Source organism: Equus asinus, chromosome 12 (assembly GCF_041296235.1).
Source record: "Equus asinus isolate D_3611 breed Donkey chromosome 12, EquAss-T2T_v2, whole genome shotgun sequence".
NCBI classification, from domain to species: domain Eukaryota; kingdom Metazoa; phylum Chordata; class Mammalia; order Perissodactyla; family Equidae; genus Equus; species Equus asinus.
In genome coordinates this window covers 2339885-2359809 of record NC_091801.1, presented here as the reverse complement: position 1 = coordinate 2359809, position 19925 = coordinate 2339885, and the positions used below count along the sequence as shown (strand labels likewise).

Sequence of the window (19925 nt, the reverse complement as noted above, 5' to 3'; positions counted from 1 at the left end):
CACAGTGACCTCCTCTGCCTGCTAACAGCTCACACCACCTGAACTGTCTCGTTGCAGTGACTATTCAGGTATTCTCATGCATACTTATTCTCTGGCTTCATCTCTTGGCTTGGCACTAAACTCCATGCAAACCAAAGACCCTCAGCTCTCTTCTCTGCTTTAGGAAGGAGCGAGCATTTAGTGAGACCCATAGCTGAGACTAAAATTCACCCTGTCTTACATGGAAACGCAGCAAATAGGACCCAGCGTGGCTACTTCCTCAGGGGGTTAAGTGCTCTTTCCTGGAGTTTTCTTTTTCATCATTGTGACCCTTAGAATAATGCACATGTGACTTCATCATATGTAACTCCTGCTGCAAGCCTAGCCTTCCAGCCCGCAGCTAATGAAATCCTTTTTCCGTAGTTCTAAATCGTCTAGAATTTAATTAGACAATGTTTAGCTGCCCGGGATGCTGACTTCCTTTCTTCCTCCAGAGGATGGCTTTTGGCCATTTTATAGTGATGACAAGGTATGGGAGTGGAGGAGAAAGGAGGCGTAATTCCGTCTTGGCTTCATCAGCGCTTATGAAGGGCGTGAAAGAGGAGCTGGAGGCTGCTTAACGTGGAATTTAAACAGTGTTTGTGTTTTTCATCTGCCTGTGATCTGTGCTAGAGCCCCATTCCGAACAGCTGAGGCCTGGAAGTGCTTCAGTATTGGTCCTCCAGGAGCTCAGTTCCCTTGTCTCCACGTGGGACTGTGTATTACACCTTTTCACTAGATTTGACTAAAAGGGCATTCCTCGGTAAGTCCCATTTATTGCAATCAATCCTTTTTAACAAAAGTACGTTGATTTTTATGCATTTTTATTATGCTTAATTCTAGGTAGAGTGCTATGATTATGACAACGATGGGTCGCATGATCTCATTGGAACCTTTCAGACCACCATGACGAAACTGAAGGAAGCCTCCAGAAACTCCCCTGTGAGCTGGTCTTTGTCATTTCCACGTACTTCACAGTTTGGCCAAATATTTATTATTTCAGCTTTTTCCTTGGTAGAGCAAATGGTTTACCATGTTTTTACTCTGTATTACATAATAGTCTGAAATCTGCGGATTTTATTTGTTTAGTAATTGGATGATCCAAAATTTACACTTGGGCTAACAGTTAACATTTGTATTTAGAGATTTGGTTTCCTTCGGCTTCAGATGACATAGATCATTTGATTGAAAATCCTGTTTTAAAGCTTCGGCCTTTCATTGGTCACAATAATTAGTATCTACAACACTAGATGATTACCCGGGCTTGAACTGTGTGCATTATGTTCCTTTGGACAGGCTCTTATCGGCTGCGTCCGGCTCCTCTCTCCGCCTCGTCCCCACCACAGGAAGCGTAAAAGCATAGTTACGGAACGGCCAGTTGTGCAGACTGAGCTGCTGTGCAACAGCGCTCATTGTGTTAAGATCGTTTGTCTGCCTTAACTGCACTCAGTTTATTATTTAGCATCCTGACGTATTTCTAAGAATGCTTCTGAACTTTCCTGTCTCCAACCAGAATGACTAAAAACTATTCCAGGGCATTTTATAAGTAAAACTTATAAGTTGCTTCCATCTTCTTTACCTTTCTAGTTGAATAAGTTGTTAGTTCTCTTTATAGCTTACTTATAACAGAATGATATGAATTGTTTGTCACCTGCTTAGAGACCCGAATAATGCTCACGTGTATAGCCTTTGCTTTGGACAATACGCACATGGGGTTTAGAGGTGAAAGGTCATGGTCAGGTGAGAAGGTCTTTTGTACTGAGTCCTGTAAAGGAAGTGGCCTAAAAGAAGACGCCGATAGTTTTAGATCAAAACTTAAATACTAAATGAATAAATAAAACTTGTGAGCCGTTTGGTTTAAATAATTGGAAGAAATGATTTTTAAACAAGCATAGTGGGACTGGAAGTTGCAGTCGGTCACGCGGAGACCTCCAGTCCTGCCCCACTCCCTGGCTGCAGAGCCCAGGCACCGGCAGGAGCCTTTACAGAACTGTGTGTGTGAAGGAGGAAAGGCCTTTCAAATCGCACCTCATGGTTGAACGGCAAAGATTGAATTGGCTTTAAGTTAACAATCTTTGAATTAAAACAGCAGCAAAATTCACCTGTAAATATTCTATTCAAAGATTTTTTTTTAAAAGGTGGAACTAATGGAAAATGCTAAAAATCTTAACACGTCAAATAAAGTAAGCTACCTAAAAGAGCTGTGAGGAGCCGTCTGGATTGTTGCTTCACTGATTCCACTTTGTCGTTATTTTCCAGTCAGTAAATGACCTGCTTTTAGAAGGCAGTGAGCTAAGTGACTGCCCTGCTGTATGTATTATGGAAAGTTTTTCTGAATCCAGCCAACTTGAGCCTCCCCCCACCCCGGGACAGAATGAGGCTTGTCGTGTTGCTGCAGTGACACGGTCTAGCCACGCCCGTTCTTCAGAGACGGGGCTTTGTCTCACCGTCTCTGTGTTCTCAGTGCCAGAGCAGGGCCCGCCACCTGGTACTCACTCTGCAAGAGTGTGAAGAAATCAAGTGAAGTAATGCAGCCGTTTACCAGTGAGAATGCTGTTTAATGCATCTCTGCATCTCAAATATTCGATAATTAATATTTATGATGGTGACTGAGACTCTGGCAGGATTCTGAACCATCAAGGAATTTGTTTAACATAATTTTCTTTTGTATCATTGTATCAAATATACTTTTTAATGTTTGATTCTTATAAAATTAGTAATGACTCTGTCTAAAGTACATGAGTTGCTTTCTGTTAACCAGAAGAGGTGACTTCCCAAGTATTCATTGAGTATCTCTTATTTCTTATTAGACAAGACAGAGAAAATTGGAAGGTATAATTTATAGGTGATTATACCCTAGGTGTGAAAAAAAAATGACATGAAACAATTGAGAAGAATTAAAAGTACCTAACTAGGGGCTGGCGCGGTGGCGCAGCGGTTAAGTGTGCATGTTCCGCTTCGGCAGCCCAGGGTTCACCAGTTCAAATCCTGGGTGTGGGCATGGCACCGCTCGGCAAGCCATGCTGTGGTAGGCATCCCACATATACAATAGAGGAAGATGGGCATGGATGTTAGCTCAGGGCCAGTCTTCCTCAGCAAAAAGAGGAGGATTGGCAGCAGATGTTAACTCAGAGCTAATCTTCCTCAAAAAAAAAAAAAGTATGTAACTAAATTTTATATGGTTGTGGAAGTTTAAGGAGATGGATGGGCATCAGGGAAGACTGGAATGGTAGCTGATGTTATAGAGAAGGACCTTGACCCAGCCGTACAGATGGACAATGGATTAGAGGTGGAAAGGAAGTGCGCCCTGTTTGGGGGAAGGAGAGGGTGTGAGATCCTAGATCTGTTTCTAACGCACACTCCAGTGGACGAGATGATCTTTTCTACATGTTTTATCACAGAGCTGGGCTTCATATAGGTCTATTGTCTGATGGTAGGTTGTTTTCTTCTTTTCTAAGCAGTGTATCTTTGTTTTTTTGTCAAGTAACAACTAGGAATAATATTTTATTTCCTTTATTATAAAGGAGAAAGATTTTTGCTTGGAGCATTTGCAAGGAAATTTATAGTTAGGAAATACTTTAAAAGGCATACCAATTTAGGAATGCCTTTTGGAAATTTGCTGATAAGCGTTTCACACACTTCATATGTTGTGTGATTGTTTCAGAGTTATGTTTTGCAGCAGACCCACGTTAGCAGGTGGTTTGATTCCAAGAGGAAAAAGTCATTCGTTTAAACTCACACTGGCATTTCTAACATCGATAGTAAGAATTAACATTTTGTCTTCTTCCTACAGATTGAATTTGAATGCATAAATGAAAAAAAGAGGCAAAAGAAGAAAAGCTACAAGAATTCAGGTGTTATCAGTGTGAAACAGTGTGAGGTTAGTTGTCTTGACCATTTGTAGTGGAAGGAGACCACATTTCGAGTTCTTACATCAGTGTGATATATATCAGACAAACTCTTAAAATTAGGGCAATTGAAAATCACATGAGCATCTGGGAATCTTTCAAGTAAGTTTGCTTTCAAGGTTTGACAACTCGTAGCAAAGGACAAAGAATATTGAAGTTTTTCATTGTCTTAGGAAACGTGAGGCATCCGGGTATTTTCCTGGGGCAGTAGTGCAAGTGGTCTGACCCAGTGCGTCTCTCCTGTCGTAATTTCAAGATGAGATGTTATGAGTGGAGGGAAAAAACCCAAGAGATTTCTTACAACAGACAAGTGGGGTTTTTTGTTTTTTGTTTTTTTTAAATCTTGATTACTGTGCTCATTAAAGCCCTCAGCACATTGGACCCATTGCTAGTTTCTTAAAACTTAAAGTCAGTCTGTTTCATCTTTGGCCATTAATATTCTAATCTTAACATTGCCACAATTATCTTAAAGTAAAATCTTAGAGATGCGTGACGTGTGGGGCAGTGGCACATTAAACTCAAGTGTGGCCACATGGTGATGTCATGTTCTGTCCAGTTTATAAACTGTTAAAAATTTAAAAATGTGTGCCAGAGAGCATTTTGTTTCTCTTGTGTCGTAGGAGAGTTTTAATTTTAACCATTTGCTGTTTGATTTTAGATTACAGTGGAATGCACATTCCTAGACTACATCATGGGAGGATGTCAGCTGAATTTTACTGTAAGTAACACACTGGATTTTTCAGAGGAGGCTGTCACCTGTTGCTTTCTTCTTCCACTTCACAGTGTTCTTTCTTTTCCTGCGAAACCGACTTTGTGATGACATTTACACCATCTGTCGAGTGTGGCCTCCTCTGACAGGTCCCCTAGGTTCATCATGAAGCTTTTGGCTTTGCGGATAGGACCTGTTCCTTCCGGCAGAAGGCAGATGTGTATAAGCCAGTGATGATCCTGCAGTAGTTAACGTAGCAGAAAGCATTAGTCAGACAACGTACAGAATACAAGCCCTGCATCCGAAGTCACGATGTTATCATTCACGACTTAGGCGCCTAGAAAATAGGACTCGCAGGTGCTTCTGTGCTGAAGCTTTCGTTGTTAGTTGTCTGTGGAGGCACCAGAGGCACAGACATTTGTGAGGAAATGGCAGCAGTGGGCTCTGGGATGAGTGTGTCTGTCTCGAGGTTTTCCCGGACACAAGCCCAGGGTCCCTGCCTTCTCCTGGTAAGGGCTGTGATGGTTATTTGCAGGTGGGAGTGGACTTCACTGGCTCCAATGGCGACCCCAGGTCTCCTGACTCCCTTCATTACATCAGCCCCAATGGTGTCAATGAGTATCTGACTGCCATCTGGTCCGTGGGACTGGTCGTTCAAGATTATGACGCGTGAGTATGACTGACGTGTTGTTTCCTGACTCCCAGAAAGCGCTGTTCTGCTTTACCTGCCAGCCCTCTCACACAGCTGGGGGGGTAAGGCTGCTGTGGGGAGGAGCTTTCTCCTCAGATAGCTCTTATCTTCTCTTTTCTGTTTTTCTCTTTGTGACAGTCTGTGTGTTTACCTTTGACCTCTGATCTCTGGCTGTGATCAGTTGTTATGCGTGTGTATAGCTTCCTGATTAATCAGCTGACCGAGGTCAGCAAGGCTCTTGTTTCTTGGGTCTAGTTTCCTTGGGGTTTGCTGCTAGGGGTTAGGTTATCTGTGTGATTGAGTCCAGATGACACATTTTGTAAACACTATTTCTTAACATATCTGTTTTCTTGACAGTCATTGTCAAATTATTTTCTTAATGGCGACTTTGAATGACTGCCAAAGAATGACTTGACCTAATTGCTATAAAATATTTTGAATGGATTCTCAATGGATATATTTTGAATAGATTTAAATAGGTCCTCTTGAGGGCTTACTAAACAATAGAAAAAAAACATGCATTAGTAACTTTTTGTTCTGTATCTGTTAGGGCAGAGTATAAATTTTCACTTATTTTTGCCTATTATTTGATGATAAAAGCACTTACATATTGATGGAGCTTTTCATTAATCTGTTATGACATTTAAAGAGATGAAATTTTCAGGTAAATGCTAACGAATCTAAAGCAAAGGTGGCAATATTAGCCAATATTAGCCTAGTAGATTTTAAGGCATTAAATGTAATTAAAAAATTACTTTGTAGAACACTTTGTTATATTATCCAAAATGAAACTATAACCGTGGATATGTTTAATTACAGAGTATCAAAATGTTTCAATTGAAAATAGCTAAAAATATAGTAAGAATTTCAAAGTAACACAGTTATGTTGGGGCTCATATAAAGAGTAAAAGATTTACAGGGTTACTTTCTCAGACTGCCGCCTGTAAGTTAATAACAAAAGGGTAACTAAAGAAATTTTACCATATGAAAATAAATAAATTCTTATGTAGTTCTTAGATCAAAGAGGAAGTTGAAGTGTAATAACAGACTAGAAATAAAGGGTATGGAAGACTGTGGGTGGTCCTCTCTTTATAGAGGAAAATTTCTGACCTTACCTGCTTTTATTTTTAAACAAGAGGAATTGAATATAAATGAACTAGCTTTTCAACAAAATAAAATTAAAGAATAGGAAGAAAAAGTAAAAACATAATAATAGCAGCTTCTATGTATGTGTTAGCTGTGACGTGTCAGGGACAATTTAAAGTTCTTTCTGCATGACTTTTGTCTAATCTTGATACTCGCTGAGAGATGGGTCTTGTTATCATCTGCATTGCACCAATGAGGAAACTGAGGCATAGGGGTCCAGTAACTTCTCCAGGGCCCCTCAGCTGGTAACTGGAGGGGACAGGACTCAGCCTGGGCTGTCTGGCTCCAGAGACACGCTCTCACAGCTGTGCTTCCTGTAAACACAGAAAGTGATGGCTTGCAAAGTTTTTCAAAAACCATCAAATTAATAAATTAAATGAAGAAATGATTCTTTGCAAGTTAACAAAACTTAGGCAAATGTTTGGCAACACTGACTCCCAAGAAAGAGAGAAAGCATGCATGGAATGTCAGTAATGAGACAGAGATTATAAGCTTAAATTGAGAAAACATGTAGAAGATTGTAAGTTAATACTTGGTAAAATTTTATACTATTAATTGGAAACTGTAGATTAGAGGATGATTTTTTAGGAAGCTGTAAATCCCCAAAGTTGACTCAAAGAGACAGAGAGCCGGAGTGGACCAGGAACCATGGAAGGGAAGGGACAGCTGGTCCAAGGCCATTCCTCCACAGAGGCACGGGGCCAAGAGCATCCCAGACGCAAGTTCTAGCAGACCAGTGGAGAGTGAATTCACACCTGAGAGACTCAAGTGAGCAGTGTTAGACAGTGGTGAGCATTCGGAAAGGCGGTCAGCTACAACGTAAAATAAAAAGTCAGCAACTTTTCACTAACAGCAAGTAACCAACCGAAGAAATTATAGTGGATAAAAGATGACAATTCATTATACAATAAAAAATGAGAACGAGTTTAGTAAGAGGTCTAGGATCTTTAGTGAGGGAGAAGTGCAGAATTTTACTGAGGGACAAAGAAGGAAACTTGTTTAACTGGACACACATACCACAATTCTAGATAAGCAGGTGCCACAATAATGACATAAAATGTAAAATTTCTCACTGAATTCGTCAACTGTAATCAGAATTGCAGTGAAACCATGACAAAATGATTCTTGAAACTTTCTAGAGGGTAAAATGAATCAGAATAGCCAAGAAACTTTTCAGGAAAATAAAAACAGAAATGAAGGGGAATTTGTTCTAGCAGATATTAAAACTTGCAAAGCTGATACATGACCAGTGGAACAAAGCAAGAAGCCCTGAGATAGCCCCATGCGTGTGTGTGCATTTAGTAAGTGATCCAGATGGCCTGTTAGCAGAAGGGGCTGTGACAGCTGTCAGAGTGGACAAGAGCTGGACGTGGATCCCTGGCTCATACCTGTGTGTGTTAGGATACTGTTCTGTATAAATTAGAGTGTAGACAAAAATGCTGACATGGACACCCAGAAACAGAATGGTTTCGGCAAAATAGAGGTTTTTTTCTCTCTCATGGTGCATGTCTAGAGGCAAGTAGGTCTGGTTGATGGGCGGTTCTGCCTTGCTCAGCGCATAGCATCCACCTCTGGGCCCAAGGCGGCTGCCGTGGGAGGAGGACACAGGACCTGCGAGCATCTGCATTCCCTCTCAGGGGCATGATTCAGACGCGGCTGACAGATCCTTCTACTCACGTTTCCTTGGCAGAACCTAGCCCTGGCCACACACGGGCGGGGCGGCTGAGAGGCTGGAGTAGAGCTGGTCTCCCGCTGGAGTGTGCTGTTATTAAAGAGGGAGGAGCGGGTTCTGTCTGCTATCCTACTCCAGACACCTTCGAGATGAATTAGAAGTTTAATATCAAAAACAAGCCTTGAAGGTTCTAGGAGAAAATGTATGTGAATTGTGTATAATCTTGCAGTGAGGAGGCCTGAAAAGCAAGACAGTGAAAGCAGAAGTCGTAAAAGAACTTTTCTCTGTTCACATTCATTAATATTAAAAATATAGAGGGAAAGATATTTTAAACAAAGTTAAAGACAGACTCCAAACCAGGATAAATATTCCTGACATGTATGACCTAGGTGCTATCCTCAATGCAGAAAAGGACCATAAGAATTGGTACCAAAAAACCCAATAATAATAATAATAAAAATAATCAGTTGAGGTCAGTTTTTGCTGCCAGAGTTTTCTGTAAATGAGTGAAAAAACTTGTGGTTTTGGGGGCTTTATAGATTAATTGTGTATTTATTCAGTGAAATTATATACAGTATTTAAGTAGAAAGGAGTATGCTATAAAACGTGGATATAAATTCCTTTTTTATAAACGTATATGGAGAGACACTTTTCTCCTTCAATGCACAGAAACATGCTTAGAATGAGAGCTGCCAAACATTAGCGTTGGTTCTCTTTGTGGTTATTATGGGTAATTTTTGTTTTATATTTTTCCAAGATTTTGAATCTTTAAAAAGTAAGCTTATATTGGTTTTATTGTAACTAAAGATAAAACTCTATTTTGAGAAAATGATCTTTTGCTTTTTTCAAATTTTCTTTTCAGTGATAAGATGTTTCCAGCCTTTGGTTTTGGAGCCCAGATCCCTCCTCAGTGGCAAGTAAGAGGAAATCTCCTTTTAAAGCTTTTTCTCCTGGAAAAGCAGCTTGGGCCCCATCAGTCCCTCTTTCGTCTTTTGACAGGTTTCGCACGAGTTCCCACTGAACTTTAACCCATCCAATCCCTACTGTAACGGTAAGTTAGAGAAGAAACCTGAAAGTTTTGAACTGAAAGCATGCTAGTATTTGTCACCTCTTTGTTTTTTTCTGGTGATTTAAAGCTACTCAAAATCCCTCTCCAGGTTCCTTTTTGTGACATGTTTAGCTTTCTGTTGTGCAAAGGATAAGAATGGCACCAAGCTGGGGGTGAGAGTGGTGGCCCCAGTTCTGGGGCGGGTCTCCATTATGGTGAGGATCGCGGGCTAGATTCTTCTACGGAAGAGGCTGGAGAGAACAAGACTTCTCAGTCTTGAGAGTAGATCAATAAGAATAATCCTGTTATTTTCCCATATTGGTTGATTTCAAAATAAACCTTCAATAAAATGAGTCATTCAGTGAACAGAGTAGCTGTCGGTCTCTGCAAAGAGGTGCCCAGCATCGAATTGCTTGTTGTGCAGACAGTGCTCGGTATGCAGATGAGGTGGGCCACGGACGAGGAACTCAGCGACTGTGGCGCCTTCCTCTGTGTAGAAAGCAGGCGCAGATGCTCACCCTTCCTTTCGCTTTTTTCTTTATACCTTGAATATCGAAGCTTCCTCCTTTCCACCCCATTGAGTAGTCAACCTAAAATGCCAAATCTCCCACAAAATTATATAAGACTGAACAATTCTGAGTAGGAAAAAGAGGTAGGAGCAGAGGCATAAAATTGTAGACAATAAGCCAATTTTCTGTCCTTTTGACAGTTACAAAATGTCTAGATTCCTAACGGAAGAAGGTATTCTTTCCTTCTCTTCCTAAACAGTGTTCACAGAAGAGCATGGACAGTGTGCTGGGAGTAGTTTGTGTTAGGATTTTCTTCTTTTTTCCAGAACACATTTTCCAAATTAATTCCCTGTGGCTTTGATGCCCTTTCAGTGGCTGGTTGTGATCTTTTAAGCCTTTTTAAGCCTAGCCGTTAGAAGCTGGGAATATCATTCTTTTCAAGAAATGGGCTCTATGTTCATTGACTCTGTGAGGAACTTTTGATTTTTAGAGAAAGAATCAGTTTGATTTTTAGACAAAGGAGATACTGTACAGAAAAATCCTGCCTTATTTTAAGGCAAGGGAGTTGAATCCCCTTTTCCTAATTACTTATTGAATTTAGTTGCCCCAAAATACCATGTGTCACTTTTTCATTTAATGCAAAGGAAGGATTTCGGCGTAATTCGGTTTTAGTGGAGGAATAGAAGGCAGTTGACATTTGTGAAGAAGTTTAATTGGTAGTTTGTATACCTTCATATTGAAAAGTGAGCTAAGATGACAGAAATGGAAGAAAATACTGTTATTGCTGCAGTTACGGACTCGTTTTCTACGGCACATGTGATGATGGTTGGATCCTGGTGCCGGCCTCTCTTAGCATACTGTAGTTGTTAGCACTGGAATGACAGATCATAGTCACAGCCTCGCCCGGTGGCCGTAAATCACCTCTACATATGGATTAGTTCCGTTCTCAAAGGTTGTTCCTAAGACCACGTACTCCTAAGTTCAAAGTGACCAAGAGGAGTTTGCTGGGACTCTTAATGCTGAGAGGAGAGAGTGGGTCTTGTGAAGCTTTTGAACCGAGTGTACACTCCTCCTCCTTGTTGATCTCTGTTATGATGGGCATTTTTTAACAAAAGACCTGTTTTGGTTTATATTAAAAGTCTTCTGAGGCAGATTTCCTTGATGATCTCGGCAGGTGTTGTGGGGGAATTTTTGGAGGATTTCTGGTATCTTACCTGAATTCTGGACACTAACATGAGGAGTAGACTCAGCAGGTGCCTTGTGGCATTAACGTTTCGTCAGTGGTGCTTTTGTCAGGCATGTCATTCTCCTCTCAACGTGTGGTGCTGTTGTAATAAACAGTCTCTGACGCTCAGTGACTCATGATGACAACAGTTTATTTCTGGCGCACTTCACATACTGCTTTACCTGTGGCTGGGCTGCAGCTCTGCTCTGTGTTTCTTCTCGTGCGCTGCTCCTGTGGCCGAGGGAAAGAGCAAGATCGTTGGTGAAAACAGGTGTTCGTTCTTAAAGTGCCTGCTTAGACATGGGTGTCATGTCTGTCTGCGTGATTGTCAAAGCTAGTCAAATGGCCCTGCCCAATCTTCTGTGACATAACATCCCGGCAGGCCTAGGCAATACCCCATAAACAAACGCATTCATGCTTCTGCAGCAAAATGTGATAAATCACTGGGAAGTGAGTATTTGGAACTACACACTCTCCCAAGCTATGCGTAGCCTGTAAGCTGTTGAATAAAGCCCTGACCAGAATTATTAGCTTTATAGCCATCTGGTGTTCTTTTAGAGCCTCTGGCCATATATGCAAAAGTTTGCCCATGTAATCAGTTTTTCTTAGCTCTTATGGTCAGTTGCATGATGCAGCACTATTTATGTCGTTCTTTTTCCCTCAGAGTCTCATTCCCTGAACACATCGGGATCAAGCAATGGAAAAGTTCTACTGTAGATCAATGACTGATTTGGCTGAGATGAAAATAAATGCCTTCTACTAGGGGAGGGTAGAATCTATAGGTTTTTGTGATGGAGCATAGCTGTGGAGTTTTGTAATATATAGCTTAGAGGAACTCCTGAATGTAGAAATTTTAACTATTTAAAGCACTATTCCTTCATATATAATTAGCCAATATGGTGAATAATGAACCCTTAAATTGTGCTTGAGAATTTGTAACACAGCTTTTTTGTCTAGGAATCCAAGGCATTATAGAGGCATATCGGGCCTGCCTTCCTCAGATAAAACTCTATGGACCAACGAATTTTTCTCCAATCATAAATCATGTGGCCAGGTTTGCCGCTGCAGCCACACAACAACAGACAGCTTCTGTAAGTGCACTGTCGCCAGGGGGCCGGGAGAATGGGGAGTGGTGGTTGCTCCTGGCGCCATTTTTATGTTTATTTGGTCAGAGCATGAAATAATGATATCATCATCCTTGGTTTGAGAATAACATCTGTTGTTAACTTAGTGATCATTAAAAGCAAGACAACAACACAACAACCCTTATACTTGTGAGTCTCCTCTCTGTCTTTTGCATTAATTTTTCTTAAACAGGTTCTACCCCCAAAAACGGCTGTCTCCCTTTCTGAAGGTATATTTAACAAATTAAGGCTTGAGGAGACTTAGGATGTTGCAAAATTACTTACTGTGCTGAAAGGTTTGAATTAGACAACCATTACCTGTTGGACCTTGGATACCAAATCTCTCTGAGGTTCAGTATAGTCCAAGAGAAGGCGGGGATCACCCCTCATACGGCTCTTGAAAGGCTGAGATAAGATAACTCATAAAGGACACAATGTCTGGGTCGGAGTAATCACTCAGCACACGGCAGCTACTCTTAACACAACTTATTCCCATTCTAGATTTAAACGACCCGAAAGGTGGAGTCACAACTTTATGTAACGTTATACCACTCTCTAAGAAGGCTGATCAGAGATGACACAATTGAGAGAAAGATTCTCCCCCTTAAGGCATATCCACTTTTTTAAAGCGTATTTTAATTCGATAAACAATTCTTCCATATTTGGTCTTTTAAGAACAGAGTTGCCACTTGTTTCCTTGGTGTTTGGACGTATTTAATACTTCAGTGAAATCAAAGCGTTTATTCCTATGCATACTCAAGGTTTAGTCGTTGACATTTAGATGTCTTGCCTCCGTGTATCTATGTCTACTCTATTGTGGTCTGTTGCACTTTTAATAAACCTGCAGTTTTTGTATCAGTAGATTTCCTTGTCATCAGAGAATCTTAGAATATTTTGTGTAGATGGCATCCTGGGTAGATACTGGCAAGGAAAATGAGCAAGAAAGAGACGAAATGACTCATCAGGCTGAAGATGTATTAATCATTGCTTTTGTTGTTTGGGAGCTTGACGTGCTCAGTGGACATAATTTTCTCTTTTGGCAGCAATATTTTGTGCTCCTAATCATTACTGATGGTGTGATCACAGACCTTGATCAGACCAGACAAGCCATAGTGAATGCTGCCAAGCTGCCGATGTCCATCATCATCATTGGAGTTGGAGGAGCGGACTTCAGTGCCATGGAGTTTCTGGATGGCGATGGCGGAAGTCTCCGCTCCCCATCGGGCGAGGTTGCCATCAGAGATATTGTCCAGTTTGTACCTTTCAGACAGTTCCAGAACGTGAGTACCACTCCTCCGTTTTCTTCGTGCACATTAACGTGTCTGAACACAGACCCTGCCAATCCATAACCGAGTCGTTGAGTAGTGTTTGGGGTGCGAGGATGCGTGAATTTTCCATTTGAAGAGCTCTGATTAGATTTGGCAGTTTTTCTTGAGGTTGTAGACTTTTGTGCCTCTTGTAGTCTATATGATAAATTCTTAAAAACAGTGTTATTATAAATGTCTTAAATATTTTTTTCTTTATCTATGTAGCAACAGAAAAACTCTGTATGCATATATGATGAATTTACCAAACTGGAAGTTGATTTGATGAAAATCTCTTAGGAGACTATTTCACCCAGTTTACACCAGTGGTGACATCTTTTCAAACTGCAGTACAGAATCTCAGCCAGGATATTGACATTGATACAATCAAGGTCCATCACCACAGGCTCCTTCCTCTCGCCCTTTCTAGCCACACCCACTTCCCCTCCCACCCTCAACCCCTCCTTAACCCCCGGCAACTGCTAATTTGACCTCCATTTCTATAATTTCGTCATTTCAAGAATGTTATGTAAATGGAGTCGTGCAGTACGCAACTTGTCGAATTGACTGTTTTTCACTCAAAGTAATTCTCTGTGAGTCACCCAAGTTATTGCCGAGCGGTGTTATTCCATGTGTGGGTGCCCCGCTGTGTTCAACCTTTCACCCTTGAAGGACATCCCAGTTGTTTCCAGTTTTCATCTGTTACACACAGAGCTCCTATAACCATTCGCGTATAGGTTTTTGTGTGAACACGTTTTTGTTTCTTTGGGATTATAGTGCGGTTGCTGGGTCATGGTTGTTGCATGTTTAATTATTAAAGAAACTGTCGAACCTGTTCCGCCTGGTTGTGCCAGTTTACATTCCCACCAGCCAGTGTATGAGTCCTGGGGAGAGAAAGGGGATGTGATAAAAAGCGGTAATGTTAGGGATCTTTGTGGTGATGAAACAGTGTATTTTGATTGTGGTGCAGTTACACAGATCTACCCAGATGAGAAAATTATGTGCACACACACGCAAGTGCATGTAAAACTGGTGAAATCTGAATAAGGTCTGTGAACTGCACGATGTCATTTTCCTGGTTTTGATGTTGGACTGTAGTTGTATAAGATGTTATCTTTGGATCAAACTGGGTGAAAGGTACATGGGACCTCTCTGTACTTATTTTTGCAACTTCCTATGAATCTATAATTATTTAGAAATAAAAAGGTAAAAAAATTAATACCAAATGAATGAAAGGCCCACATTTAAAAGTTAAAGAACAAAAATTATCATCAAATGCCAAAATGCTGGCGCCAAGCTGACTTGATAGGCGTTAGTGGGGTAATTAAGCGTTCCTAAGTGACATCGGTCAGCTCACGCCGTGTTTCATGGGCCGTGTCTAAGACAAGCTATAAGCCTACCAAGTGGGAATTGCTGCTTTGTACTGACCGGTGAGGTATTCCTAGTCTTTTATCAAAATGCCCCTAAAAGTTTGGTTGCTAATGAAGTGGCTTTGATTCTGTTTCTCACAGTCTCCTAAGGAGGCGCTGGCTCAGTGTGTCTTGGCGGAGGTCCCCCAGCAGGTGGTGGGCTACTTCAACACTTACAAACTCCTTCCTCCCAAGAAGCCGGCTGCGGAATGAAGGGAGCGCGGCCCGAGCAGACTTCCTCTGTGCTGTGGGGAGCAGTGTCCTCACCCCCCCAAGTCACGAACCTGTCACTCACTTCCTTTCCACCCCCCGCCTTTTTCCTGTAAACCTAGTTCTCTGTGGAGTATCTCTATTTAACGCATTCTTTGTGTGCTTTTTTTGGAGGAAAGTGCTAAGTTAATCTTTGCCCAATCAATTCAGTGACTGCTAGTGATTTATAGTAATTGCAGTGAGGCTGTTTGGATTAGAAAATCGTGTGAGAAAAGTCGCTTTTGTCGTGGTTATTTACTTTCACATGATGAAAATGCTGTTTTTGAATGCTTATCAATAGGAAGAATGAAACATTGTTGGACAAAGCGATTTAAGGTCGTTAGTTAGTTCTAGGTCAGTTCTAGGCAATAGATGTCTTACCAGCCAGTGTCCATACCTGATGGCAAGAGCTTCTTAAATTCGATGGTATTAAATTTGTGCCTATAACCGTATCAGTGCTTTTCCGTGAGATGAACCTGCCTTCACTCACGCTGAATTGTGCCACACTTCAGACACTGTGTGCGTTCACACAGGACTGCACCAACAGCTCTGAGCCAGAGGGAGGGCACACAGTCAGTTCTCAAACGTACAATCAACCAGTAAAAGGAACCTCATGTAAATAAGCCACTTCTATTTGCCTTTCTCAGTCTTTCATTTTCATTGTGGAAGAGTATAAACAGTCAGATTTGAACATTTCACAGAGGACGTGTGACACTGGGGATTCTGTACGTGCGTAGATCGTACCTGGTCCTGGAGTCAGCATTATTAGATTATTTTAATTGGAGTTTGTTAAAGTGGCTAGGACTGCTTTGTCCAGGAAAGCTGTGAGGACCAAGCATATCAGAGGACGTTCAGGATTCCATTTCCTTTTAACTAGGGAAAGACTTTACTTATTAAAAAAAGACATTTTTTATACTTTTCTTGCTAAGGTCCCATACATTGATTTGTGCATTTGTACAGATTCATTTACACATTTTCTTCTCTTTTTTTTAGTAACATTTTTGGTCTGATTTTTAAGCTCATGGTAGTGGTTATCTGTTAATCAAAATGACATTTTACATTTTAATAATGTGCTCTTTCCTAGGCCAGGAATGTAGTGTGTGTGAAGCATAAAACCTGTTGTAACTTGAAAAAAAAAGAAATTCCAACTGCTGCGTTAGGATGGAGTGGCCTTTATATTTTTTTTTTAGAGCAGAATTTTTTTCCTCGATTTTTTGCCTTTAAAACATATTCCTTAGCAAACATTATATTTTTTGAGTAATGTGACGCTTTGTTGAGGACCTGTGTGCCAAGTCCTGTGCAGATCCGTGTATTGGCCAATCGCCCCTCACAGGTTAGCCTTAGAAACTGCGTGTGTCAGGAGCCTTGGGTAGATACCCAGCGCCGTGCTGACAGCCTTTCCGGCCTCCTGAAAACTTGCCACAGCGTGTCTCTTGCCTCTGCAGTGGCCGAGGAAGTGAGCTCTGGGTCGTGAACAGCTGTGGCTTCTCAGAAGCAGCTGCTTGCCGAGGTCAGGGCAGGGGCCTGCCTGCTGCCTGGTCGCCGGCCGCTCGTTACCGCCTCGGCCTGGGCTCGCTGTCGTGCAGGGGCGCCGGTAGCCTGAGGCGCCGCCCTCGCAGCCACGAGGCACTTTGACATCAGTTAAGGGAGGAGAAAACAGATCGTCCTCCCGAGTTTGGAGCCTTTGCTGTCTCAGGTGTCCTGATCTCACTTCTCTGTGTGTGTTTGGCAACAGCAATTTTATGTCGCTGTGGTTTTGAGAATTTTCTTTTTTAAAAACATGAAACCTTTAAAAAAAAATGATTTGCGCCTGTCCTCAGTGTCCGGTGAAGCAGACAGAAGGAGAGCCCGCCTGAAGCGTGTGTGGGGCTCCTGCTCTCTGTGACCAGCCCAGCTGCTCGCAGCACCCACGTCACCTCTCAGGGCTTGGGGACCCCTGGCCACGAGCAGTCACTGTTTTCACGGCCAAATAACAGGACTTCTGTCACCACTGTCAGACTGATTTAGTCTTCATAATTTTATGTGCTAGTTTTAATCGGAATTGTTCCCTTTTTAAAATTAATTTTTTATTATTCATTCTTGATCATGTTCATCAGTAGAGGCTGTTCATAAGAACTCTGATTCTAGCGAATTAGGGTAATTGATACCTTTCTGCAGTTTTGAATAAAAGCATTTACAATTCTAAATTATCGTTTTATAAAATTCTTACATTTCAGCATTCCCCTCATCACATGCTGATGTAATATTGTTTTATATTAAAATCGTCCTTTTTGCTGTTGTGCCACCATTCACACAAGTACCGTTAGTTCTTAAAATGCGTTTAAAGAAAAAGTGACCAAGTCAACTTTCACACCTCCAGTAATCAGGTAGATTACAAACCCATCCTGGGGGACAGTGCCTGGGCAGATGTAATTTCTCCCCGCTGCCTGTACTGAATAGTGTGCGGTTAGCGTGGTCCCCTCACCTCGTGCTTGGAGTGGAAGTCGTCACGATTGCGAGAGTTGACACTCAGATCAGGGGTTCGCCGCTGCTCGCTGTGGCCGTGCCAGAGGCAGCCTTTCCAGAGCAAATCCAGGGCCCCACGGCGCTCACGCCTTCTCTGACTGCTTTGCCTTTTTCGTTCTGTAAATTGACTGGAAAGCCATCTTTAATAAACTCCTCCTGTCTCTTTATGTGTGCGGTTTATGGCCATGGAAGTGACACGTGAGGGAAGCCAGAAGTTTGGTTGAGATTGTGAGAGGCTCTTCTGTGCTTCTATGATATCATACCCGATAACACGTGTGTAAGTTACTAATATGTGAATTGTGTTAAATGTATCTTCCGTTTGAATTCCCTTTGGATGAAATTATTTCTTGATGTGATACAATAGTGCCTTGTTCTGATTTTTGTTCTTTCCCTAAATGTTATCAAAATCAGTAGAAAAGTTAGAAATAAAGTGAATATAGCATTTTAAGTGGCCTGTGTTCCATACTTTACTGAATTAAACAGTTTGGGGGATTTTATTATTTTATGGGATTTATTCATTTAAAAGGTGTTGAATGCATTCGAGATACTTCCTGGGCGCAGTAAGGGAAGTGTTCTCAGCTTGTACCCAGGGTGGCCTGAGAAATACGGTGCTCAGGTTTTATCAGTCGTGTTAGGCGGGATGATACATCCACCTAAATTTTTTTTAATTGCTTCTATTATGTTTCGGTCACTGGGCAAGGCCTTGGGGATACATTGCTGGCCTAGGCAGCCACAGTTGCTGTCTTCATAGAAATAATGGACCGAGGGAGAGAGGAAACATTAAATGAGTAATGACAGGGACGTGAGGTCAGTGTGTGATGTAACATGTTGTAGGGGAGAGCGGACCCAGCTTGCTGGCAGGGAGCATTTCCCTGAGGACGTGCCACCTAAAGAAAGATGCGAAAGTTAGCTGGGTGAAGAAGGTTAAAAGCATTTATAACCATGTCGGGTCAACAACAAGTGTGGAGTTGAATGTTTTAGGAAGGAAAAGAAATTTAAGTTTGCTGGAATATAAAGTGTGGCAGGGAAAGGGGTAAGAGAAGAGTGGAGGGGGGCAGAGGTGTGGGTGAGCTTTATATTCTGCCGGTCCCTCTGGGGCGTGCAGGGGAGTTCAGACTCAGGCTAAAGGTCGTGGGAGGCTGCTGAATAGACCTAAGCAAAGGCAGATGTGACTGGACCTGTGTTTTTGAAAAGCCGGAGGGCCTTACATTTTAGGACTAACAGATGGGACCCTGTCGCACACTTGGGTCTGGCCACAATGGCTTTGCTTTCGTGAGGCCCCAATGGGGGAGTCGGTGGTAGTCACCTTATGGTGGAGACTCTGCTGTGTGGTCACACACTTACCAAGTGTCCGATGGCAGGTCAGTTTCTGAATCAAGTGCTTTTCCTGCCACAGCGCCACCTCCACGTCAAGTCATCTGTTAGGCCCATATCTCATCAATTCCCTAATGGGTCAGAGGCTGGCTCACACCTGGTGATGACACGGACCCCCAGGATTGCCAAACCCTTGCTTGTAGGGAGACCATTGCCCTTGTCACTTGTCACCAAGCATGGCTACATTTGGCTGAACTCCTTAGAAAACTCACAGCAGGTTGCAGGGTCCTTGGAGAATTGCACTTTGGGTTGGCTGTTGATTCTCTCCTCCCTAAAAAGAAGTGATCAGTGAAGTAATTGCCATTATAAGCAGAATTCTGACTTCTGTACACTCAACAGGCAAAGTCAAAATGAGCAAAATTTCTTACTAACTTCAAAAAACTTACAATCGAATATGGAAAAGGAGACAAGATATGATGCTAAAACAAAAAAGGAATGAGCAAGGTGAGGCAGCCCTCTGTGCTCAGTGTGGCACTGTCCCTTCTTATGCCTTTGGGCATCCATAGTCATGAATACAGAGGAGGCCCCTGAACACTGCTTCTGGCAAGATGCTCCCTCCTCCCCCCAACTGCTCCCAACATTATCCTTCCAACTGGTCCTGCCTGTCCACATAGGAAGCTCAGATTATGAGCTTCCTCACTCTAAACCCTGTATGGCTCCTCCATACAATCAATATTCGGACCACGTCCCACTTCTCTCCAGCTTCCCAAAACCCTCTACTCTGCCCTTGGGAACTGAGTCATTCGTTAGCAAAATCCTTCATATCAGTGCTTTTTCTGAACAATCCCTTCATGTTTTTGTCCTAATTAAGACCTGGCTCTTTTGAAGAACCTTACTTCCTCTGCAGCCCTCTCTAGGGGTCGTTTTCTCTTCCTCCTCTACCATGGGGGCTTGGAGGCAGGGTAAGTGTGCTCCTTGGTCCTCTCTCTGCTTTCAGACAACTTTCCCCTCCTCTTTACAACAACCAGCTTTGAATATTGTGTTAGACTAGGCCACTCTCTATCCCTTCTTCTAATCATCTTATTCTCCACCTC

The 19925-nt window shown here is 42.1% G+C and overlaps 1 protein-coding gene across 10 annotated transcripts in view; it reads left to right on the top strand.

Annotated features, from left to right (window-relative positions):
- Nucleotides 1-19925, top strand: part of CPNE3 (copine 3) — a 176684-nt gene that overhangs the window by 23445 nt on the left and 133314 nt on the right. For 7 of the 10 annotated variants that reach the window (XR_011493077.1, XR_011493076.1, XR_011493078.1 and 4 more), the window contains 8 exons: nucleotides 862-960; nucleotides 3812-3898; nucleotides 4585-4644; nucleotides 5171-5304; nucleotides 9007-9061; nucleotides 9144-9195; nucleotides 11884-12017; nucleotides 13094-13330. Coding sequence is in view for 4 of the 10 variants with exons in the window: in XM_070480961.1 (XP_070337062.1) it covers nucleotides 862-960; nucleotides 3812-3898; nucleotides 4585-4644; nucleotides 5171-5304; nucleotides 9007-9061; nucleotides 9144-9195; nucleotides 11884-12017; nucleotides 13094-13330 (858 nt within the window). In the remaining 6 variants the exon portion in view is untranslated. Of the gene's footprint in view, nucleotides 1-861; nucleotides 961-3811; nucleotides 3899-4584; nucleotides 4645-5170; nucleotides 5305-9006; nucleotides 9062-9143; nucleotides 9196-11883; nucleotides 12018-13093; nucleotides 13331-14865; nucleotides 17966-19925 lie in introns of those variants that run through there. The other 3 variants (XM_044780350.2, XM_070480962.1, XM_044780349.2) reach the window with 1 other exon arrangement.